This window comes from Podarcis vaucheri (genome assembly GCF_965113315.1).
Source record: "Podarcis vaucheri genome assembly, chromosome: 15".
Lineage (NCBI taxonomy): Eukaryota > Metazoa > Chordata > Lepidosauria > Squamata > Lacertidae > Podarcis > Podarcis vaucheri.
Window position 1 is genome coordinate 19,576,677 of NC_138753.1, and position 26,105 is coordinate 19,602,781.

At 45.9% G+C, this 26,105-nt stretch overlaps 1 protein-coding gene across 9 annotated transcripts in view; it reads left to right on the forward strand.

Moving 5' to 3' along the window:
- The window catches only part of NTM (neurotrimin), a 799,838-nt gene that overhangs the window by 461,463 nt on the left and 312,270 nt on the right, over positions 1 to 26,105 (forward strand). For all 9 annotated transcript variants that reach the window (XM_082201510.1, XM_082201511.1, XM_082201512.1 and 6 more), the window contains exon 2: positions 8,517 to 8,601. In XM_082201510.1, the coding sequence (XP_082057636.1) occupies positions 8,517 to 8,601 (85 nt within the window). The remainder of the gene's footprint in view (positions 1 to 8,516; positions 8,602 to 26,105) is intronic.

Below are 26,105 nucleotides of genomic sequence, written 5' to 3' on the forward strand. Positions count from 1 at the left end.
TAGGCAGGGCAGCTAATGGCAGGCATGGAATGGTGGGGTGGGGTGGAGTGGGGGGGTCACCAAATGAGGAACCAACGGACCTTAAGAGGTGGGATAACTATGCTGCTTGCATTTTTGGATGGGGTGTGAATGTGTGGGAGAGGGAGAGGGAGAGAGACTATGGATTCTCCTCCACAATGGCTATGAGGCTGTCATGATGAGCTTCTGCACTTCAGAATCTACTGCTAGATTACTGTTTAGAAAACAGTGCTGAACAGGCTATTGCAAAATAAATGAACAGCTGGCAGAGAAAATTCTTCAGCAAGCAATGAGTAATAAAAAGTGTGTGTTAGGTTGGCGGTGGATTTAGATAGCGATCCTTGCTGTGAGCACAGGGGCATTCCGACCACACATTTTCCTCTCTGCAGTAATGCACTTAAGTCATTTAAGGCTGCATGCACACCATACATTTAAAGCATATATGCCTTTCCCTCAAAGAATCATGGGAACTGTAGTTTATCCCTTGCAGGACTATGATCCCAGCACCCTTAACATAATAGAGTTTGCAGGATTATTTGGGGGAAGCCATGTTCTTTGAATGTAGGGATCAGATGTTGACAAAGGTGCAGGGCATGCCATGGGTTATGAGAGAGTCAACTAACAATTATTGGCACCCTTAATAACTACCGTTCCCTGCATTGTTTGTGGGAAGGCATGCGCTTTAAATCTATAGCTCATATGCAGCCTAGACAGTGAATTTAATGGCCTGACAAGGTGTGAGGTCATTTTTAGAGTTATAATGTATATTTATTCACTTAAAAAATAAAGTAAGCTAGTGCTTCTGACTTCTTGCCCATTCTTCAAATTGACATTTGCTCCAAAGTCCTGCAACCTGTCGCAGGCCCTCCAAGTGTCCCTGTTTTCCAGGGACAGCCTTGGATTTACAGAAGCTGCCCGAGTTTCTGATTTGATCCCATAATGTACTGCTTTTCTGTAGGACATCTCTATTTTCATCAGAAAAGTGTTGGAAGGTGTGGAATTATGCGACTCTTGAGCCAAGGAAATAAGTACAGTGGTACCTTGGGTTACAGACACTTCAGGTTATAGACGCTTCAGGATATAGACTCTGCTAACCCAGAAATAGTACCTCGGGTTAAGAACTTTGCTTCAGGATGAGAACAGAAATCGTGCTCTGGTGGCGCAGCAGCAGTGGGAGGCCCCTTTAGCTAAAGTGCTACCTTAGGTTAAGAACAGTTTCAGGTTAAGAACGGACCTCCAGAATGAATTAAGTTCTTACCCGAGGTACCACTGTAACTATAAGCCTTCAGAAGATACCTGAAGGCAGTCCTGCATAGGGAAGGTTTTTGAAGTTTAATGTTTTATTATGTTTTTATAAATATTGGAAGCTACCCAGAGTGGCTGGGGCAACCCGGTCAGATGGGTGGTGTATAAATAAAATAATAGTAACAAGAACAATCATCTTTCCATTTGATCCTTGGGACTCTGCCCAGACCACCTCCCTCCCCAGCCACCCCCCCCATTGCTCTTGTTGCACTTCCTCCCTGAGTGTTTTTCAGTGGCGTAGCGTGGGGGGTGCAGGGGGGGCCGGCCGCACCGGGCGCAACATCTGGGGGGGCGCGCTCGCACTCGCAGCTCTATGCCCCTATCTGGCTCACTCACTCTCTCTCACTGCAGTGCTGGCTGTGCGAATTCGATCCAAGCCGCTGGGTCGCCGCCCACTGTGGAGGGGGTGGGTGCCAGGCGTGCGGTGCAGAGAGAGAGCGAGGGACTATCTGGGGGAGGGACAGTGCAGCGGCTGCCCAGCGCAGCGCTGAGCGCGGGAGAGAACCACACCAGACCAGACCAGGCAGCAGCAAGAAGAAGCTGGCAGCGGCGGCAGGTTAGGGGTTAGGGGGCGCAAATTACTTGCCTTGCCCCGGGTTAGGGGGCACAAATTACTTGCCTTGCCCTGGGTGCTGGCAACCCACGCTACGCCGCTGGTGTTTTTGCCTGGCTGGAATGCTTCTTGCTTGCCTGTTGCACAGAGGTAGAAAATTGCATTAATTGCACCATCCCCTTTAGCCTCTGGCCCTGCCCTCTTCTGGCAAGCCTGCACAGAAGGATTGCAGCCCCTTCAGGCTGCAAAATGTTCTGCACCCCTGTTAGAATGAAATATTTGCTTCCAGATGGGAATGATTGCTTTACAACTCTGCTTAGAACTACTGGACTGTGCAACGTTGATTCCCAGCCCCCTTCTCTCTCTCTCTCCCCCCCCCCTCGCCCACTAGACCATGAGAAGACAAAACAAAACCTCTCCATGATTTATTCTCCCAGGCTCTTAATCCACATTCTTTCACAAGTGCTAAAGCCACGCACTCAGTAATCTTAAAAAGAGATTGGAAAGTGAGGAAATAAACAGGCTTGGAAAGAAATCCCCTCCTCTTGTGACCCATCAGCACAAGCAATAATAATAAAGCTTTATTATTTTATAGAGTGTCTTCTCTGCCTGGCGTATCTCAGAATGCTTGAGATTAAATAGCACAGTTAGCGAATTAAATAATAGTTTGCCGAGTATTGGATGACTCAGGGGATTAGTAATGGGGCTATGGATCCTTTCACATTTGGAATCCAACTCGTGTTGGTTGCAATTTTTAATAAGGTGGGAGATGGCTGATAGCCAGCAGGTGCCTGACGTGCGTGGAATTGCGGACTCCCGGGTGCAAAGGAGTGGGTGTATTTTCCAAAGCCTCCCTTTTAGCTATGGAAATGGCTGGGAGTTAGAGACTAACCTGCAAAGGAAACAAAAGAAGACCTTGGTTGTTGTTGTTGTTTCCCCCTGTAGGGTTCCTTTATTTGCTGTAAACCTAGGGTGGGAACCTCAGGCAAATGCTGCCCTCTGGACCTCTCTAACTGGCCCTCAGAATTCTTCCTGGGCCACAGCCATCCCTGGCCCTGCTTTGCACCTCAAGGGTTTTAGTCTGGCTGGAATGTGTCCTTGAACTCCGATCCTTTGTCTTGCTGGCCTGGACAGAAGATGGAGAGGGGTGTGTGGGCAGGGCCATAGCTAGGGGGTGGCAAGGTGAGCCCCCGCCAGTGGTGCAAGTGAGGAGGGGACACAAAATTAACTAAAAATATGTCATAAATATGTCTATAAATAAAAATATCAATTATTGCCTCATAAGAAAATAGAGGGTGAATTGAATGGGTGGAGAGGGTGGGGTTTGGAGGAGAGGCGGAAAGAATAAGTCCATGGCTAGGGGCGCAATCTGGAAGGTTCTGCCAGGGGCACAAGATCACCTTCCTACGGTTCTGTGTGTGAGTATGTGTAGACTGTAAAACATGCATTCAGCGCCTCACCCACTTTCGTGTCTAGTCCTGCCCACCATTTTCCTTTGGCCCTCAGAATTTTGCCTACAAGAGAATGTGGCCCTCAGGCTGAGAAAGATACCCCTTGCCTGCTGTCAACAATGTGAACAGCTATCATTCCTACCTCCATCCTTCCACATGCTGAGAGAATTGAGGAATACTTTTCAGTGGCTATCAGCTAAATTGAACCTCCATGTTCAGGGGCAGTGCCGCTGTGCATACAAGATGTCAAGGAACCTTGCCTTCATGCCCTACCTGTAAGCTTCTGAGGAGAATCTCACCAGGATAGCTATGTTGTATCTCTTTGGTTGGGGGCAGTGAATACCAGTTGCTGGGAAGTGGAGAAGGGGAGAGTTGCTCTTGTGCTCAGGTTCGACTTGCAGATTTCCTGTGGGCATCTGGTTGGCTACTGTGAGAACAGGATGCTGGGTAGCTCAGCTGGGAGAGCATGAGACTCTCAATCTCAGGGTTGTGGGTTGAGCCCCATGTTGGGCGAAAGATTCCTGCATTGTGTTCCCTTCCAACTCTACAATTCTGTGATTCTGTGAGTAGATGGGCCATTGGCTGAGCCAGCAGGCTGTTCTTATGGATGGCCAGTGTTGGGAACATCATGCCACTTTAGACAAGCTGCACCTGGATCCTCTCCCCAGGATACTCCATTGCATTCTGTGGTCATTCCTCATTGGTCTATCTTCTCTCTGTGTTTTTTCATCAAGGGAATTGCTTCCTTAATGATTTCTACACACACACACACACACACACAAAAAAAGTTTCCTTTTTTAGTATTCTGTAAACTTTGCCGTTCTCCGCAGCCTAGATTGACTGTATGCTCAGGTTAAAGATAATAGGTTGCATCCACGGTAGTGCTAAGCAAGCTTCCCATCAGTGCAAGTCTTTCTGCCTCTGCCCCAACCCCACATCTGTTTTGGAGTCCCCCCCAAAAAAAAACCTTCCAGAGCAGATTTGAGGAGGGCATGGGGAGTTCATAGGAGGAGGGAAAGGGCTGGAGCCTAATTGCAACAGTGGAACTCCTTGTACTGAAACACATTAGTTGGATACCACCCAAAGAACCCTAAGTAGGGAGGGAACAGGGCCCTTGAAGCTTCCCATGAGTGGCACCTCGAGAGTAGATTATGCAAGCACAGCGCTCACCTGGTCACAGTGATCCCAACTTTGGTGACATGTATTGCATTTATATTTATATTTTTTTTAAATGCATCTACGGTATATATATAGATCGACATATGCATATTTTATGAAAATTTATGTTGGGTTGCTGGTGCATTTCCTCTTCTTTAATTTTATTTATTATAACACCTTTTCATGCAAGGAGCTCTAAGTGGTTAAGCATGGTTCTCCCCTCCCCTGTTTTATCTTCACAACAACCCTGTGAGGTAGGTAAGGATGAGAGAGTGCCACTAGCCCAAGCCAGTCACCCAGCCAGCTTCAGGGCTGAGTGGAGATTGGAATCTATCCCAGAACTATAATTCCCAGAGTTTCATGAGAAGGGGGGGGGGTGGATTGTTAAACAACCCTAGGATTTGTAGCTCTGGGAGGGGAACAGGAGGTCTCCTAACAGCTCTCAGCCCCTTTAACAAACTACAGTCCTCAGGAATTGTAACCATCACAGTGATTTAAATGTGTGGTGTGCTTGTGGCCTGAAGCCTAGATGAACTCATGGGGGAGCTGATCCTGATCTGAGCCAAATGACTGAGCATTTAGTATGAGAGAGAAAAGCATCTTAGATTGATTTTGTGGCACCTGGAAAGGCTGCCAAAGACGAGTGAAATATATGGCTCTGGCGGCCGGGCCAAGGGAAGGGTAAGTAAAGGGGGCTGCTGACTCCTGAAGCTTGCCTTTGCCGCTCTCTCCTCGAGATAAAGGACTCAAATCCCCTGGGACTGTTTATGTCTTGCACTTCCTACCAGCAGGCGATTATATATAGAAATAATAATTCAGTTAGCAAAGAAGCAGAGAGTGTAAGAGTGTGCTACTTATAGACAAATGGGATGCTGTTGAGTTGTAAGATAGGAAAGCTTCTAACTGAGCTGGCTGCCTTTGGCGGCAGGCGGACTAGGAAGAGGGAAACGAAACACTCATTGGCTGTTGCTATTTTCAGGTGAGATTCAATCACAAAGTGGAAATTTTGGGTTGAACAATTAAGGTTGATTCAGGGCTCTTGTACAATGACACCGATTCCCCTCCACTCCCCCAAATCAGACTTTTTGTGATGAGGAAAGAGGTGGGAAAATGCACTGGAAAGCTCATACTTGATCCATGCAACATTGTCTAACCTCTGCACAAATAAGAGTGAATGCTCAGCTGACTTTGTCTAACTTCCTGCAAACATATCGAGATGAGTGGTCAGTAAACAGGTCATCTGGAAGCACTCAGTGCTGGAAATGATCGCACCCAGGTCTTGTTGTAGAAGAGTTGACTTCCAGCAGCCAGTGACTTTCTTAGCTGTGAATCATGCCTCAGTTTCTCACTCTGTAAAGTGGGCAGAATAGCAATGTGGGGGGAGGGGATGCCTATCATCATCTGCTGGCAAGGTGGACTAAACAATGTGGGCTGCGTCTGCCCATACATGTTGCTAACTGTGAACTAGCTGCAATATAGAATTATTGAATAGTTAGAATTGGAAGAGACCATGTAGAGCTGAGAGGGACGAGGAGGGTCATCAAGCTATATAGGAGTCACACCAAAGGAATTCCTGGCAAGATGGTTGTCCTACCTCTGTTAAAAAAAACCACCATATTTGTAGGTGGGGTACCCCGGTGGTGGCATCTATGTCATGGAACAGCCTCCTCAAAGCAGCCTAGGAGACACAATCCATATAATCTTTTTGCACTAGATGAACATGTCCTAACCCTTTTGTCTTTTCTTTTAACTGGACCTCTCAGCTGGTTAGAGCATGATGCTGACAATGTCAAGGTCTTGGGTTTGATCCCTGTATGGGCCAGGTGCATTGCTGGGGGTTGGACTAGATGGTTCTCAGGGTGCCTTCCAACTCTAGAATTCCATGATTCTATGGTTTGTATTTTGTTGTATATCTGAGGGAGAGCGAAAGGTTTTCCATGCTGCTTCTGCATTGTACTTTTAATACTGCAGTTTTGTTCTTTTCACTGGTATGCCCAGAGAACATATGTGGTTGGCTGACCATACAATGTAGTAAATAAATTTCCCAGCTGGAGGGTAGTAGCAAAAAGCAAGGTGTGTAGCGTCAACACCTTTTTCAAGACATCTGGAATGGAACAGAAAATGCCTGGCAGTTTCAGCTGTGTTTCTTTCCATCATGCTCATAATGTATCTAGCGATTCTTTGAGTGCTCTGGGCATTTTCCTATTAACAGTAATCTTCATATTATTAATTTACATATTTATTTGCTTTATTACCCATCCTTCACCATCAGGTCCCAGTTCAGGATGCAACAATGAAAACTTAAACATTAAAGGGGTTTTTAAAAAGTTACAGGAATAGGGTAGCCCTGTAAGGCAGAATTATTATTACTATTACTATTATTATTCAAGACTTTTAGACAGCTATTCTTCAGTAGAGAAACACAGGGTGTGATATAAAACATCATCATATGCAAAACAACTATTAGAATAACTAGCCATCATTATTCCCATACTTCAGGCTGGGCAAACTGAGGCCTGAGAAAAAGAGTGGCTTGCCTCCAGCAGGTTTATCATCCAAATGAGATTCCTACCTCACTCGTCCTGCACTTTAGTCTCTGCGCCACTCCATCCTCACCCTGCATTATCCACTTCCAGAGCGGATGGAGGCGGACAGGGAGGAAAGTCCAGGGTTCAAATAAAAATCCATCAAGTTGGCTGGATGCCACGCTCTGGACTCACTCACCCTCCACCCTCACCCCCGTCAGACTTCAGGATAGTAGGTCGCAGTGCCAACAGCTCCGCGGCCGCTTATAAAGAGAAATGCAGGACTCGAATACCACACACACACACACACACACACACACACGGCGAGGTAGTTGTTTGGGAGCGGGCCCGCAAGGGTTAAGAAGCCCCCCCTTCTCCTGCGTCCCAAGGCGCACTCGCCGGCGCCGCGAGGGTTAAAAGTAAGGAGAGTCCCCCCCCCCCCAATCCCCGGTGTCCTTGGCTGAGATTAATGTGCTAAGTCTGCGCTCCTGAGCGGCGCTGCCTGTGCCGCGGAGCCCAAGTGCTGGTCAGCGATGATGGAGTTGCTGCCATGACAACCCCTGCAAGCCGATGCGTGTGTGTGCTCCGGAGAGCCGGCGCGAGAGGCTGCGATTCGGCAGAGGAGGAGATGCGCCCAGCCAGGAGGCAGAGCGCATCCGGGATGCTGAACCTAGCCCTGGTCCAGGCAGCAACAGCAGCAGCAACAGCCGGCACCGCCAGCTTTGCCATGCCTTTCCTCGCAGCCTCCCTTCGCTGAGCGGCGGCGAGGAGCACAGCTGAGCCGGGAAGAGGCTCCTATCCGCTCCCGACCACGAGCCGCAGCGCCGGGCAGCAGCGGCAGCCGGCCGGACCTTCCCTTCCATCCTGCCTTGTGGCACCGTCGGAGCTTTTGGAGCAGGAGGCCTGTCGCTTCTCCCTCTGAGATTACTCCGGGGGTGTTTCCCCCCCTCTTCGCCCCACCCATTCCCCGAGTTCTTCTGCGGGTAGTTTTATTTTTTGGAACTCCGGCCGGAGGGGCCGCTCTGGAGCGCGTCGCCTTGCGCGGCTGCGGAGTGCCGGCTGTGCCCTACCGCGCCGGAGCGCAGCGCACCTCCTCCAGCAAAGTGAGATGCACGAACTCTTGATCGGAAGCTCTGGTTTGTGAGGCGCGCAGCAACTTGGCCACCTTGGGGGGGCCACTTCTTCTTCCTCCCTGGGACTCCGCTGGATGCCTTTCGGGAGGCTCGGATCTCTAAAGCTACAAACCCAAAAACTGGATTTCTGAAGGCTCCGCCGCCCTCTCCCTCCTCATCGTCACTTTCTCTCCTCCCCTTCTGTGCCCACACTTGGCACCGCGAGGTGTCCCTGTCAAACCAATCTCCATCCATCTCTCTGGTTGTTTTAATAAATATATATATATATCTTTGCCTTGAGGAAAGCCCAGGATGGGGGTCGGTGGGTGCTTAGTCCTGCCCTGGCGGTGCCTGGTCGTCCTGTCTCTCAGGCTCCTCTTCCTTGTGCCCGCAGGAGTGCCAGTGCGCAGCGGAGATACCACCTTCCCCAAGGCGATGGACAACGTGACCGTCCGGCAAGGGGAGAGCGCCACCCTCAGGTAGGAGCAGAGACTCTTTTCTTCTTCTTTTTTTTACTCCGGGACAGAGCTGATGATAATAGCTGGTCAGCGGCTTATGTGCTATAGGTTTTACGCTCGGGTGTTGGCTTGGTGGCTTGGTGGACGCACCAGGATGCATGGGATTTTGGGGTGCACTTTGGTTTCAGCCCCTGGCTCTGACAGCTCTGTGCATCAAGAGAACTGGTGTGCAGCTGTGGGTGTGGATGAGGCTGGAGAAATGTCTGGCACGCTGCACATTGAGAGGGTTACACTATAGAAGGAAGGAGGTGTGGCTGGCAGGGGGAAGCTCTTTCTAGGAGAAATAGGATGGATAGTCTGTTTCATGGCTGTAAAGAAACATGCCCCCTGTTTCTGTGTTTTTTGCCTCTTTGCCACTCTGGCAGGCTAGCTTTCCAGTGTGTGTGTGTGTGTGTGTGTGTGTGTGTGTGTGTGTGTCGCCCCTCCTTGCCTCGAAGAAATTTCTTAAAAGGTGGTGATGTTTTAAAGGCTGTTGGGACACACAGCTATGCTTGGTCTCCCCCTGCTGTTATTTGAGGGGGGTTGGGGGTGAATTATGGTGGGTCGCATGTGTGTTAGTGGGGCAGCTTAATCTGATCAGTGCACGAAAACCTAATCTAGTTTTGCAAGAGTTTGTGCCTGTCTCAGAACAATGCTTTTTGAAAACCAAAATAAAAAAGTTATTGCTTATGCAGCTTACTGGTCTCTGCTTAGCCCTTGGTGGTGATGCCACAATACTCTTGTGATGAAATGGGGTGGGATGGGGAGATGGGAGGGGTGATATTTTCCAATAATGGAGAGGAATAACACTTTGGAGAGAGGTTAGGAAAGAACAGCCATGTTGCAGCTTTGAACCCTTTTGAGATCTGGTGTCATTTTCCTTCTCGTGAACCGAGTGGAGTCGACAGTGTGATGTGCTTATACGGCGGAAGGTGGAGGAGCTTGATGCACAAATTGAGAATATTGCTCCACAATAGCACATATGGAAGGAACTCTATTCCCACACTACCAAACCCACATCATGCTACTTCAGCTCTCACAGCTTTCTCAGTGTGTGTGTGTGTGTGTGTGTGTAGGGGAGGGGGGGTTGTTAGGGTAATGAGGGTGTTGAAAACTCTGTCGGTTTCTTACCAAGAATCACAACTTCATTACAATGCTGGAAAGATACTGAAATAGATGGAACAATGGACTGCAGCTTCTTGGGCTCCCCCCACATCAACTGTGGGGCAATATTAAAATATTGCTTGCAGCAGGACTGGGGTGGGTGAGAAGAGGCACAGCAGTTGCAGTCTATCTAACTGCGTCGTCAGTGTTTATATATATATATTCCCCTTTTCCTTTCCTTGGTTGCAAGCTCACTATCCTCTCCTTATTTTGGTCTGGTGGTTGAGTGTGATGGCTCATTGACTTATCCCAGGCATATGATCCCAGGTGGAATTTATGCAAGAAGACATATGCTGGGAAGCACCAGAGGTCAGAATGTGGCTATCATGGAGAGATGTAGCAAAGAAATCAGCCTTATGAAGGTGAGATCACAAGGCTGTGGTGTCCTGCTGGTGGGTCCCAGTCAACCAATGGCAAATCAGAGCTCTGAGGGAAAAACCAGACCCTGGTTAGGTTCACATTTGTAGTTCTCTCAACTTTGTATCAAGCAAATGGGCTGCAGAAGTCAATGTTAAAGAGTCAAAACACACACACATACACACAGAGAGAGCGAAAGCTAGTGTGATATATTGACTAGTATTGGGAAACCTGTGTTCAAATCCCTGCTGAGTCTCAAAACTCATCTACTTTGCAGGGTTGTTGTGCAGAAGAATGTGGAGAGGAGAGGACACATTTCCCTAGAGGAAGGGTGGGATAAATATGTAATAAATAAGGAAACGTCAGTGACATGTTCTTTGGTTAAGTCCTGGTTAGATAGCTGCAGTGTGTTCAACAGGTGGCAATTCTTGAAGATTATTTGGAAACTGCAGTTGATACAGAATGTGGTTACTAAAACTCTTGGAGATATTGTACCTCCATATTCCGTTACACATATCACTGTACCGGTAACAGTGGCTGCCTGTTGTCTCCATGTCCAATTCAAGATGCTTGTTTTAGCTTTTAATGCCCTAAGGAGCTTGGGACTGGGTTAGCTGAAAGACCACTGGCATCCAGATGGCCCTTTCTGTGCTTTCAGATCAGCATCGGGATAGGGGTTAGATGGCATGTAACAAGGACAGGGCCTTTTCAGTGGTGGCCCTGCCCTTTTGGAACTCCATCCCCCACCAAATGCATCCCCAGGGGAGAGAAACTCTGGTCACATCTGCACCGTACATTTAAATCACAGGGCTTTGCCCCAAAGAATCCTGGGAACTTTAGTATGTTACGTTTGCTGAGAATGGTACCTCTGTGAGGCGTAAAGTTCCCAGAATTCACTAGGGGAAGCCACATGCTTTAAATGTGCTTTAAAAATATGGTGTGGGTGTGACTTCTGCTTGCCACCCGGTTTGTGTTTATTTCCATCTCCCTTGTTCCACCCTCAAGCTTTTCATAAGGAATCTGCTTCCAGAAGAACCTTAAGAGCACTTTTCGGTTGAGGCATAAAAGATATGTGCTTGTTTTTGCTAAGTATCAATGTCATCAGCTTTCAGGCTTATTGGGTATTGTTGCACCTATTGGTCAACTTTGTTCCCACTTAAATTGTGATGCCTGTTAAATATAATGATAATTGCAGTTTATTATTTTTAGTAGTATGTTGCAGTGTTGTTCCTCTTTTTGATCTGCATTATTTTTTGTTCTCCTTTTTTATTTCTTGTCTCATTACACATGCTAAAGCTATTTTTGGTCATGTGCACACTATCCCTTGCTTTTTCCTGCAGGACTAATTGCAGTCATTAACAATCGTTAACAGTCGTCAACAGGTTTGCCATACCCATTGAGCCAATCACCTATCTCCTACCACCCTTCTGAGAAATACCCCACCCCACCCTCCCACTATATATAAGGGTCTGGTGACTTCTGCTTCAGTGTATCTGAAGAAGTGTGTATGCACACGAAAACTTATACCAGAACAAACTTAGTTGGTCTATAAGGTGCTACTGGACAATTTGTTATTTATTTTTATTTTTATTTCAACTGGGTCAGACCAACACAGCTAACTACCTGAATCTATTGTTATTTCATGTACTACTGAATTGGAGCTGTTTTGTATGTGAACCGCTGTTGAGCACGGAGGCATTTCTGTTAAATGTGATATATACATAAATTAACTATGCCTATATGGCTGGTGGTTTTTAAGAAAACTCTGGAGACATTTTTATTCCAGCCTGCTATGATTAATTATTTTGCTACGCTTGAAGAATTTTAGCTGCCACTGATTTTAATTTTTTTTCCAATTAATGGTTAAATTATAACTGTTTTTGTTGTTCTAAAACTTTATGTAAGTTGCCCCGAGAAGGCGATGTGCCTTGAAAGATGGGTTAGAAGCCTTTAAGAACATAGGAACAGTTCTGCCGGACCAGACCAAAGACCCATCTAGTCTAGCATCTTGTTCTCACCGTAGCTGAACTGATGCTATTGGCCTATGGCAGTGATGTAGCGTGAGTTGCTAGTGCCCGGGGCCATGCGGAGGCAGGTGGATAAGTGAGAAGGACTTAGATGGAATATGCATGTGCATCCAACTGCCTAACAGTGTCCATGTTAAGCAGGAGATCACAGTCATGGAGATAAGAAAAGAATAGTTATTCCATTGTCTGGATAGATCACTTCCTGGTTCTCGTGGAGAAGCCGTTTTCAGTGGAGTGATGGAAATGCACAGCTACATTGAGACAGCGCCGGATGTTGAAATTTTGCATCCCCTAACAATTTTGCACCTGGGGCTCCTTTCCACCCCACCCCACTGGCCTGTGGTGTCACTTAGGTTTCTGTCATATCCCCCAATTCTATTTAACATTTACCTGAAACAGCTAGGAGATGTTGTCAAGAGTTTTGGAGTTCAGTGTCACCAGTATGGTCGGTTGAAAGGCAGATAAAAGAAGCAGGGATTCAGCCTGTGCTGAATAGAGTTGCACTCCACTGAAAACTCACGTTTGCAAGTTGGACGTACTCCTGGGTTCAGTCTTGAGTCTAGATGCCCAGGTTTTGGCAGTGGCCACGAGTGTGCTTGCACATTTGAAGCAAGGGCACTAGCTGTGCAAATTCTTGGAGGTGTCTGATCCAGCCATGGAGCGACATGCCTTGGTTGTACACCCTGTTTGGATTACTGTAACATGCTCTATGTGGGACTGTCATTGGAAAGTGTTTGGAAACTTCAGCAGGTCCAAGTTGCTGCAGCCAGATTGCTTACTGGAGCCAGTTACGGGGAGAACTTATTGTGACTACAGCCCCTCTGGCTACTGGTCTGTTTCTGGGCACAATTCAAAGTGTAAAGTTATGGCCTGCATATCCAAACATAGTTTGTGTCCAAGCTATCTGAAGCACAATTTTTCCACATATGAGCCTGCTTGGGTTTTCAGGTCTTCTGGAGAGGCCTTTCTTTGGGTCCTACCACCTTCGCAGGCACATTTGGTGGGGACACAAGAGAGGGCAGTGCATTCTCAGTGACTGCTCTCAGATTGTGGACCTCCCTTCCGCAGGAAGTCAGCCTGGACCCCTCTCTGCTTTCCTTTCTCCAGCAGGTAAAGACTTTTTTGTTCCAATAGACATTGGCCACTAACTGACTGTTGCAGCAGGGTATTTTGTGGGTGGATGTTATACTTTGTGTTTGTTTGTGCCCTTTTAAATGCTCTTTAGTGTTTTCAGTGCTATTTTTAATAGGGTTACTTGCTTTGAAAAATATTTACATTTATTGTGTGCTTTTATAGTTGTATCTGTTTTGAGCTTCCTTGGGTTGTACACTGGGGTGAAGGTGGGATATAAAATGAGTAAATAAATAAACCTGCAAGCAACAGTGCTCTCCCCACTTGTGACTCCCAGCAACTGGTATGGAATACTCTCCAGTAAAGAATACCCTCCAATACCATCTACTGCAAACCACCATACCCTCCACTCCAACAGTGGAGGCAGAGTATAGCCATGATGGCAAGTAGCCTTTACTAGACTTAATACTCCATGAATTTGTGTAATACTCTTAGAAGAATATATTCCAAATCAGAGCTCCACGAGTTTGATCAATCCTCTTTTCAAGCGATCCAAGTTGGTAGGCCCCACTGCCTCTTGTGGGAGCTATTGCTTAACCATGTGCTGTGTGAAGAAGTGCTTTTTTTTTAAATCCCCCCTGAACCTTCCAACATGCAGCTTTTTTGGATGCCCAAGAGTTCTAATATTATGATTCAGGGGGCAAAGCTCTTTTCAATCCACTTTTTCCATACTATTCATAATTGCACACCCTTTCACCATCTCTCCTGTTACTTGCCTTTTCTCCAAACTAAAAAAAGAAAAAGAAAAGAAAGTCTCAAATGTTGCAGCCTTTCCTGATTTTCTATGAGTAAGTAAATGTTTCCCTGCTGAAAGGCATCTCTGTTTTTCCACACCATTGCCTGGTCTCCTTTATCCACTGCTGAAAGCTGTGCTCAAAAACAAGTCAAGCCAGACAAATCTCATTTCTTTTTTTGATAGGATTAACAGTTGGTGGATCAGGGGAATGCTGTGGACATAGTGTATCTTGATTTCAGTAAGGCTACCTCAGAAGGTAATGGGCTCTCCTTCATTGGAAGTTTTTGAGTAGAGGTTGGATGACTATCTGTCATGGATGCTTTAGTTGAGATTCCTGTATTTCAGGGGGTTGGACTAGATGGCCCTCAGGGAACCTTCCAGCTCTACAATTCTATGATTCTGCTCTCTTTCTTTTTGATGGGTAAGGGAGTACCCTATAGACTCATCTCAGCACCTGTCCCTGGTAAATAGGGACAACTACAGCACAGCCATACCTGCGGTGTTCTCATGGGTGTATTTCTCAAATTTCCTTTTACTGTAAGTTTCTTTCTCTGGAACAAATTTCTTTGTGGAAATGACAGGGTAGAATGAACAAACATGCAAAACAGCCTCACCAGGACACCTCTTAGGAGGCATAGAGCAGGCACCCCCAAACTTGGCCCACCAGTTTTTTGGGACTACAACTCCCATCATCCCTGACCACTGGTCCTGTTAGCTAGGGATGGTGGGAGTTGTAGTCCCAAAACATCTGGAGGGATAAGTTTAAGGGTACCTGGCACAGAGCATTATTATTATTATTATTATTAAATTATATAAATTCTTCAATCAGGGAGTATTTTATGTCTTGCCCCTACCCCAAATCATTTAATTATGCAGTTGAGTATGAATGGCAAAACTCACTTCTGATTCAAAACTGATTGTCAATAGCTTTTTTTTTTTTTAAAAAAAAGACTCTTTAAGACATTTCATCTACCTTGGATTTACTGTGGTTACTGTGCACACAGAATAACCAAGTTGTGTTTTAATCCTCCAAAGTTTGCCTAGTACCTAGCAGGACCACAAGTCTCCATTTGGCCTTGGTCTGACCCCACCTGGAGTCTTCTGTCCATTTCTGGGCACCATAGTTTAAGAAAGATATTGACAAGCTGGAGTGTGTGCAGAGGAGGGCGCCCAAGACGATCAAGAGTCTTGACATCTCTCCCAACCCTGCAGTTCTACTATACCAGCCAGTTTCCCTTAAGAACAAAGATATCACACAGGAGTGTGCATTACTTTTGAGGTCCCAGGAATAGTTCCAGTCAGTTGTAATATTGTCTGGCTGAAATTCTGTATATCTCACCTGTTGCCAGAATTGGAGAATGAAAAGCCAGGCAGGGATAGGGGGAAGAATCCAACTGAGCCATTTTTTTGTGGTTGGTGCACAGACATGCAATGTCATAATGCATGTCATTCATGCCTGTGCACCAAAATATCATATGCGTGCATGGTTTTACTGCATTCATAGCACAGAATGCACAATGCACTGTGCACAGAAGAAGATATGCATTCTGCTGTCACACATAGCTCCACCACTTTATCAAGGAAGCAGCTAGGAGGGCTGCATCAGCGAGCCACTCCCAGGGTGTGGCTGCTCCTGCGGGCTGACAGCTTCTAGGAGACACAGGTGAGAGCAGAGTGCAGGATGGGTGTCAAAGGTGGACAAACTACCCCAGAAGGACGTGTGGCACACCAGAAGTACTCCTCTTCCCCTAACATGCCATACATCCTCGTGTAGTAATGGTGGTCATAGTTCTATAAACTGGGAGCCATCCCTTTGCCTTCTGAGAAAGGCTGTCATTCAGGGCAGAACACCTCCTTTGCATATAAAGGGTTGCAGGTCCAGTCCCTGGCATCTCCAAACACAGCTGGGGAAGTCAGGAATCTTTTCTGAGACATCAGAGAGCCATCAGTCTGTAGACAACACTTAGGTAGGTGGACCAATGGTCTGAGGCAACATGAGGCAGCTCTGAGCTTCCTATGTTTCGGAGATGGATCTTGGAAAGTTGGCCTCCAGAAATTCTGGAAGTATCACCCTTTGTGTTCAAGAGTTACATCTGCCTCAGTGTAAGGCTGTTTCCTGAAGTCCACTGGAGACTTGGGCCCCATTTGCGCTATATGCTTGAACAGTCATGGCTTACCCCTGAAGCATCCTAGGAGCTGTAGCTTGGCTACCCCAAGGAATCCTGGGAACTAGTTTGTTACAGGTGTTGAGAATTGTCAGGAGACCTCATTCCCCTCACACAGCTACAGTTCCCAGAGTTCCCTAGGAGGAGGGATAGACTGTTAAAGCACTCTGGGAATTCTTGCCCTCTGAGAAGACTAGAAGTCTCCTAACAACTCTCAACATGCCTTTTTTATAATAAAATGGTTTTTATTTCTTTCAGGTAAGAATACAGCAAAAAAAGATAACAGCTAGCACGTTCCCATCCATGTCCACCCCCCAGAAGTGCAGAGATCAGGGTGATAAAACACAACAGTAGAACAGCAACCTTAACAAACTACAGTTCCCAGGATTCCTTGGGGGAAGCCATGCCTGCTCCAAGTGGCACGGCAGTGCTTTAAATGCATAGTGCAGATGGGGCCCTGCTGCTGCGTTAGCCTGGATAGGATATGGTCGAACACAGAATAATTTGCTAATATGAGGCAGCCCTTTGGGGACATCTCCTGATTAGTTTCTTCCTACCTTTCACTCCTGCATTCCCATTTCCTTCCCTGCCCTGACTTATTCCCTGTGTTCTTGTCCAACCATCGGAATCCTTGTTATCGGATCTGTATTCATGTTCCTTTCCAGGGTTCAGGCTCCTGGCTCGCGGCTCCTATGAAATATTCATCTCATTTTGATGTTCGTAAAGTTCAGTGCCTGATATTTTTCATCCTCTGAAATTATTTATTTCAGAGCTCTGGACTATAAAAATATCACTCTGACCTGCTTCCCTCCTCCTCCTCTCCCCCCTCCTTAACTTTCCTGGGGATTACGGCATTTTGAAAAGGCCTGGCATTTCTCGCGGTGGATGAGTTCTTTGCTTTCTGATGAGAGACCGCCCATGTGCACACAAGACCACGTATAGGAGTCAGGGGGCTTGTGCGCCACTGGAAATACGCTGGAAGCAAAATTTGTCCTCTGTGGCATACTGCAAACAGGCCACCTTCACACCCAACATTTAAAACACATTTATACCACTTTGCCACCACTCCCCCCCCAAAAAAAAAGAATCCAGGGAACTATAGCTCACTGCAACAGAGCTACAATTCCCAGAACCCCTAGCAAACTACAGTCTCCAGGATTCTTTGGGGGGAAGCCATGTGCTTTAAATGGGTGGTGTGGATGTGAGCCAAGTCAATGTGTGCCTCAGTCTGCGTTCACACAATACATTTAAAGAGCTATGATACCACTAGGCTTCCCCCAAGGACCTCTGGGAGTTGTTAAGGGTGCTGATAGCTGCGAGGAGCCCCTCTTCCGCTGACAGAGCTGTGTTTCTCAGAGTTCTTGTGAAGGAGAATGGACTGTTAAACCACTCTGGAAATTATAGCTCTGTGAGGAGAATAGGTAAAGGTACCCCTGCCCGTACGGGCCAGCCGTGTCCGACTCTAGGGTTGTGCGCCCATCTCTCTTAAGAGGCCGGGGGCCAGCGCTGTCCGGAGACACTTCCAGGTCACGTGGCCAGTGTGACGAAGCTGCTCTGGCGAGCCAGCACCAGCACAGCACACAGAAACGCCGTTTACCTTCCCGCTATAAAGCGGTACCTATTTATCTACTAGCACTTAGGGGTGCTTTTGAACTGCTAGGTGGGCAGGAGCTGGGACCGAAAGATGGGAGCTCACCCCACCGCGGGGATTCAAACCGCCAACCATACGATCGGCAAGTCCTAGGCACTGAGGTTTTACCCACAGCGCCACCCACGTCCTGGGTGAGGAGAATAGGGGTCTCCTAACAACTCTCAGCTCCTTTAACAAGCTCTGAGAGTTCTTTGGGTGTTGCAAGGGGCATCATAACACTTTAAAAGGATGGTACAAACATGGCCTGAATCCCAGGCCCATACATGTGTTTGTCTTATGACAACATGAAGTAGCTTAGGGGTTGTCACCCCGTAGACAATCTTCTCACCTCTCCCCAGCGATTGGCTATCAGTGAAATGGTTGCAGCCCTTGGCAACATCCCAGTTGGATTACTGTTACACATTATACATGAGATGCCTTGGAAGTTTCAATTGGTGCCAAACCCAGCTGTCAGAATGTTTTGTGGTTGCTTCAGTCTTCAGAGAAATATAGTTGTCTGTGCCTGAGCCTAGATCAAGGTGCTTTAAAGCCCCACATGGTTAGGGAGCCAAATTCCTGAAGCGTCAGCTCTCCCAGTCCCAGCCTACCTTCTTCCTCGCAGGCCCAACTCCTACAACCTTCCTTATTTGGCGTGCACTACCAATATAGGTTTAGAAGCAGGTGTAGCAGGGAATGGATGCAACTCCCCTCATCTTCTCTCCCTGCCAAACAAGGAGGCAATTGGCATTGTTATTTATGAGAACCAGTGATGGTGCAGCAGTTAGTGTCGGACTAGGACCTTGGAGGCCAGGGTTCAAATTCCTACTCGGCCATGAAGCTCACTGGGTGTCCTTGGGTGAGTCATTCACTCTCAGCCTAACCTATTTCAGTGTGTGTGTGTGTGTGTGTGTGTGTGTGTGTGTGTGTGTAAGGATAAAATTGAGAGGAAGAGATATATGTATGCCACCTTGAGCTGCTTGCAGGAAAGGTGAGATACAAATGCAATAATTAAATAAATACAGATTGCCCTCCTTATCTTCTCAGCAACCCTGGGAGGTAGCCTAGGCTGAGATGAGGGTATTGTCCAAGGCTACCCAGTGAACATCATGCAAACTAGCAGCATGTTGGTGACCACCTAATCAATGGAGACCTTAGACAGCAGTCTAACCAGGGACTTTGTGGCCAGTGGAAGCACATTATTATCTTAGCTTAATCAACTTCACAGGGTCGTTGATGCAGGGGTGAAGGAGGGAGGGAAAACCATGTATGCTACCTTGAGCATATTGGAGAAAAATGCAATCAATCCACCAATCAATCAATCAATCAATCAGAATTTTATTTGCTGGGGTGGGGGACAGATTAGACTCTGTGTCCATAACAGCCTGGTTGGTTGCACAAGTACAGAGTAGTATTGGGCTTTCAAAGCTTAATCTTGAGTATATTAAAGATTGGGCCTTTAAATCCTAACCTAGGAATCCTGCCTTCCAACCTCTTCTATGTCCCCATTGCAAAGCAGGCTGGTGTTGATGGGAGTTATATGTGGGATGTCACCTTGGAGAATGCTGCCATTGAGATGTATTAGGAGTGCTGGTTATTGAACTCTTCTCCTGACCCCAAAGTCGTAGCCTCTTGATTTGGCAGCCTTGTAAATGCTGACTAATGGTGATGTGGAGGGAGAGTTCTAAAGGTAGCTTAGGCTGCATTCTCACCTTAATTTATTCCATTTCCCTAACTGTGAATTTCCGTATTATACTTGAGCTTCCATGTGATGCAAAAGCCACTTCTGGAAATCCAGTGGAAGTGTTCATTTCTGTTTTGATTGGTTCCAGAAAGAATCACTTTGCAACCCCATCAATACTGAAAATCGTGGGAGTAAAAATTTGGGGTGGGATCTTCAAATAGCGGGGGAAACAGAAGCAGGCAGGTGCAGAAAGGGTGGGGAGATAGCGGTGACATTTATTGCTGTGTCACACCATGTCCACTGGTCTGAATGAAAATTAGTGTGATGTGTTGGTATATCAGTCAAAAAGCCACGGTTCCATAATGCAACAGGTACTGCAGCATGAAAAGAACACCAGAAAACAGGACAGATGTGTAGCATTATAATCAGTAACACTAACAAAGAATTCATTACGTCTGAATGTGAAATGTGTGAAATGAGGCACCTTTCTATGCAGCTGTTGTAGAGGCTGGAGATTTGGAAAGGTTTGTCTAAGGCTTTTTTTTTTTAAGCCCAACGTCTGTGTTGACTGGTCTGCTTGATATTTGGCAGCATTGCAGCACCACTCGGTTTGTGATCTGCCTTGATATGTGCAAGAGGATACAATCCCAGCTGAGTCTTTATTGACCCATCCACTATTAAACTGAACTGGCTGGCATTTTAATTGCTCGTGCATGAAGATCAATTGCCAGTGAGATTCGGGAATAGAGTTACACCCTGTTGGCAGCCGCCCATCATATATACCAATATAGCAAACTCATTCTCGGAGTGCCTGTGTTTATGCAGGCAAAATGGCACCACCCATGAAGAAGAGGGATGTGTCAACTTGCTTGGGAGGAAGCCCTGAAGTTTGCAAAAGTGCCCCCACCAAAAAAACAACCCTAAGGAAACATTTCTAAAGAGACAAACACACAGAGAGAAGGATAGGGATACTCTACATACTGATCTTGCTGGGCCAGCTTTTAGTGCATAAGGGGCAAGGATAACTCTTAATTTAGTTTTGGACCCTGTGTGTGACCCTTTGCTACCTGTTTGGTGTACATGCTTTTGAGTTGCTGGCTTATGAGCCAATGGAAGCAGTAGGTGGAGCAATAACTTGTGCCTGTTGAATCCGCAGTCTGAACAGAAAAGTGTCTGGCTTCTTTCCATTCACCCGGGCTTCCTTTTAATTTCACATTCACAATGGCTTGTGCTCATGGTGGTATTGGGGTATTGGTATATGAAACCCCATTTTCAGTACTGTTTGTGCCTGCAAAAGTTACAGGTTGGACTTTGCATCCAATCCTATTGGGATTCTGCAATTTTTCATACCACAAATGTCCCAGGGTGTGTATCTTGTTGTCCAGCTTAGTTGCTCTCTAGTGCAAGAGTTGTCCCTCCAGATGACAATAACTCAGAGCTGCCACCATTACAGGTGTCACATAATATCCATTCTGCATGTATAAGAAAACAGTCTTTTAGTGTGGTGGCATCTACACTTCAGAAGAATGTGGGGCAGAGCAAGCTTAAATCACCACCTCTCCCCATTGGGTGAAATCACCTATCAGGCCATAATATCCTCCTCCGCGGGAGATACCTCTTCTTCCAGGGGAGGAGGGGTGTGGCAAATTCACCTCCCTAAATAAATAAATATGGTAGGAAGGGCATTCCACATGTATAAGAAAGCAATCTTTTAGTGTGGTGACACCTACAGTACAGTTCAGAACTACCTACCGGTTGATATCAGGCAGGCTGCCCTGCTAAAAACATTTGTGTTTAGGCAGGCCTACTCAGATATCTAGAATGCTGATAAGTTTTTAGTTTATGGCTGGCTTATTTATTTCTTTTTGGAATGTCCTCAAGTGTTTTTGTTTTGCTAATAATTTCATTGCTTCTTTCTTTTCGTAAACTGTGTTAAGGTACAGTGGCACCTCAGGTTACAGACGCTTCAGGTTACAGACGCTTCAGGTTACAGACTCCGCTAACCCAGAAATAGTACCACGGGTTAAGAACTTTGCTTCAGGATGAGAACAGAAATCGCGTGGTGGCAGCTCAGCAGGCCCCATTAGCTAAAGTGGTGCTTCAGGTTAAGAACAGTTTCAGGTTAAGAACGGACCTCTGGAACGAATTAAGTACTTAACCCGAGGTACCACTGTATGCTGTATGGGTTTTCTTTTTTGTTTTGCTTTTTTACATTCAAGCAGTATAAAACGTCATGAAATAAATAAGCACACAAATAGCTAAATATATAATCATCCGGGAAGCACTGCAGAAGAACTCATCAAACAGAATGCTTTGTGGGTTCTCCAGAATAAATCCACTACTAATTCACTGCTATTGCATCGGCGAAACCCATAAAATCCCTCTTTTTCCTCCCCACTGGGAGTTAAATCTGGATCCAATGCAGGAAGAGTTCCACCTTCCTCTGATTCCCCACAATAGGCAATAATTGCTTGCAGTAGGAACTATTGGTATTCAAGGATCTTTCCAGGAGTGTGCTTTGCCATCCCATCTGCATGGAGTTAATTCACCTCCTCTTGCTCCTTGCTTCTGTGGAACTAAAACTGGATGAGCTTCCAGTTCACTTTGAGGCCCTCATTTCAAATGAGTCCAGGGAGCACCTGGCATAGTTAGTGGCAGGCATTGTGCAAGTGAAGATTGCCAGCAGCAGCTCCAAATCTCTCGGTTCGATGTCTGTCTGAAGCACGCATTTTCCTTTCTTTTCTTACTACTTCTTCTTGCAAAAAAAGAGGGAGAGAAGAGTTTATTGCTAAAGTGGAAAGTCAGCAGAACTGAGAGGCGAGGGCGAAAAGTGTGGCGGAGATGGAACCAGTCTGAAGAGAAAAGATTGTGATATGCATGGATTTCTCTTTTTTTATAAAGCAATTTCTCTCTATGTAAAGCTCAGGCCCTTGTAGCTGGGCCAGTCAGATGTTTCTCTTTATAGCTCTCCTGATAGAAGCATGGGTTGATGCAGAATGGTCTCTGTTTCAAGTCCCTGCTAAATGAAAGAGGTGGGAACCCAGGGCAGGATTCTGTGTCGATCTTGAATAGGTACTGTTGTGTCTTTGAACTATTTGTGTAGATGCAGATGAAGGAGGTGGGGGAAGGGCACTCTCTCTCTCTCTCTCTGAGGCACAAAAAACTCCTGCTTCTCTCTTGGCTGTTACTGAAGAAGTAGGAGGCTTCTGGAATTAGAAACACATTGGCTGTTGATGGGGGTCTACAGCAGAACTCTGGTGCCTCGATTGTCATTATTTACAACTTGGCCTTTGAGTCAACTGAGGGATTGCCTTGTCCTGACAATCAACACAGCCAAGTTGGGCAGGAAGGTGTTTCTAGGAGGGGAGGGGAGGGTTGTTGGCCAAGGATTGCCCATCTAGTTACACTGATAGCCCTTGGCACCACTATCTGGCCTCGCACTGTAAGATCTTGCCCAGAATACCCCAGTGCAAACTATTTTCTTGCTTCAATCCAGCCAGTGTTAAGCACCTTTATGTAAGCTCTGTTGAGTTTAGTGTGGGAGCAAGCTAGGTGTGTACTTTAGGTAGCAATGCTCAGCCCACTTACCTAGGAGTAAGCCCATGCCTTCCAACATCCTTCCAGTCCTAAATAATGATAATAATGATGATGATAATAATAAAATAAATAAATACTTTTTATACCCCACCTATTTGACTGGGCTGCCCCAGCCACTCTGGGTGGTTTCCAACACATATAAAAACATAACAAAACATTAAACTTTTTTAAAAACTTCCCTGTACGTACAGGAAATATATCCAGCCCCTAAGCCAACTGCTTTCAGATGGCTCAAGGGTTGGAAAACTCCATACCCTACAAAGTTTCTCCAATGAAAATAGGGATGTCCTCCGGAAAAGCAGGACATTCTGGGATCAAATCAGAAACCAGGACAGCTTCTGTCACATACGCTTCAGGTTACAGACGCTTCAGGTTACAGACTCCACTAACCCAGAAATAGTACCTTGGGTTAAGAACTTTGCTTCAGGATGAGAACAGAAATCTCTGGCGGCGCGGCAGCAGTAGGAGGCCCTATTAGCTAAAGTGGTGCTTCAGGTTAAGAAAAGTTTCAGGTTAAGTATGGACCTCCGGAATGAATTAAGTACTTAACCTGAAGTACCACTATATATATATATATATCATAACATAATAAAACCTTTTTAAAAAACCTTCCCTATACAGGATTGCCTTCAGACAGGAGTCAGATAACTCCATACCCTCCAACATTTCTCCAATGAAAATAGGGACATCCCAGGGGAAAGTGGGACATTCTGGAATCAAATCAGAAACTGGGATGACTTCTCTAAATCAGGGATGGCCCTGGAAAATAGGGATACTTGGAGGGTCTGAGAGAACTAGATTTGAGTAGACATGTATAAGATGGCATTGTTACTCTTCAATGAGCAGGACTGAAAGCATTTAATATCAGTTGGATATCTAGAAAGCCTCCCCACCCCCACTTCAGGTTATGTGAAATGTATGGATCTTGACACGTTAACCTAGCCTAAGCTTTCATCCTTAGAAGTAAGTTGATTTAAATCAGTGGAATGGACTTCAAAGAAAATGTGCTTAGTGAGGATTAGGCTGGGAGGCTGCTATCCCAAGCCCACTCAACTATGTAAGAATAAGCCCCATTTAGTGTGTTGGGGCTTCTTTTGAAGTAAGCATGTTTAAGACTGTAATGATGTGTGCCTCAAATAAGGAACACTGTTCCTAAGGTATCTGAGAAAAGAAGGGTGTGCTGTAACAGACAAGGAAGTTACTTGATAGACCTTAAACCCGATGTCTTGATTGACACTAAGAAGCGATTAGAAATAATCCAATGTGAATCTTCTAGAGATAATTCAGCCTCTCTGCGTGTTGCAGGATGGGAACAGATGGCAATGACTCTGGGGCAAGCATAAGGTGTGCACGAACGAGAATCCACAAAAGTTGCTCAGAGCAATTTTAGCCCTGGGCCAAGCCTGTTGGGTTGGTGGCTGTGATGTGCTCAGTTGGCTAAGGTGCCAAAGAGGAGACAGTGTTGCCCATTTCCACACATGGCTAAGGACAGAGTAAATGCAGGTAGAAATAGATTCCAGCAGGAGCAGCTGGTGAAATATTACATTCCACCCCAGCCCTCGAAATAAGAGATTTTGACCAGCTCATCTATGCTTCCAACCATAAACGGCCTGAACACCTGCGTCTCTTTTATCAGGCACATGCAGAGCCCAGGATGGCTCCAAAAACACGCTCATCCATTTGGATTTTGGAGTGTAGTTTTGTGTAACATTTGCTCCCCCCTCCTGCCTGCCTGCCTGGGCATCCTTCGCTGAGGACATTTTAGGCCTGATAGCTTTGAGGAAAGTTCTGCAATGCTGCCTCTGTTCCAGCATAAATTCTCGTTTTCAGCGATGAGGAAGAAATCCACCTGAAAACAACACAGATAATCGAGAGCAACTTCTCAAATTCATAACTGAAGTGTTTCATCATTCAGAGACCCGATAATAAATTAGGAGCAAGGAAGTTTTGAGTGGTATCCAATGAAGTACTTCAGCTAGTTGCAAGGATTTCCTCTTGTGCAATGGCACTCCTCCACCTTTTCCTCTTCCCATAAGCCCTGCACATCTCCCCAGAATAAATGTCGGGTGTACAGGGGGAGAAGGAGGGAAAGTGTGATTGCACAGCTAAAAGTCTTCTAGTAGAAGTACTTTCTTAGTTCTCCGCTCCCCCCACCCTTTTAAAAAGACACAGAGTTTCGTTTGAGTTAGGCCTAGTTTGATTTGATTGCTGGTGCTGCTGTCATGTAAAGATTACAGTAAGAATTTTTGCAAAGCTGTTTTACCTTGGAAAAGCAATGCTTTTTTGGCCAGGTCTCCATCGTGGGTCACTTCCAGGGGAGCAGTTTATTCATCATGATTTGTTTGTACAACATTTTTTGGGAAGGTTAGAAACACTACTGAGTGACTGTTTAGCACTCAGTCTGATTTGTGTACAGAATGGTGAGAAAATGCCACATCAAGAAATGGTCATCTCACACTTTCGAATGCAATGGTTGTCGAATGCAATGGTTGGTGGTCCACAAACCCCAGGGGGTCCAAACAACCCACCCAGGGGGTCCAAGGCACCATTCACATAACAAAAACTAATAGAGATATCAAAATTTTCAATAGTAGGGGATCCATGACATGGCTTTTGAAACATAAGGGGTCTGCAGTGATTAGCTAATTGGGAACCACTGTTGTAATGCATTTTCTTTCTTTCTTTTGTATATATTTTTTATTAAGTTTTCTATTTTACAATTTAAAATACTCAATTTAAATCAGTGACTTCCCTTCTTCTCTTTCCATGGTTCATTTTACATACCATAAATCCCTGCATATTTTACAAAAAACTATACCTTTCAGTATTCCATTATTGCATACACCAAAACTTGTTTACACTGTTGAATTTATCTTAATGTTGCCAGTGTTTTCAGCTGTACACAGTTATTTCCCATATATTCAATAAATGTTTTCCAGTCTTCTTTAAACATATGTTCTTCTTGTTCTCTTATTCTATATGTTAAGTCTGCGAGTTG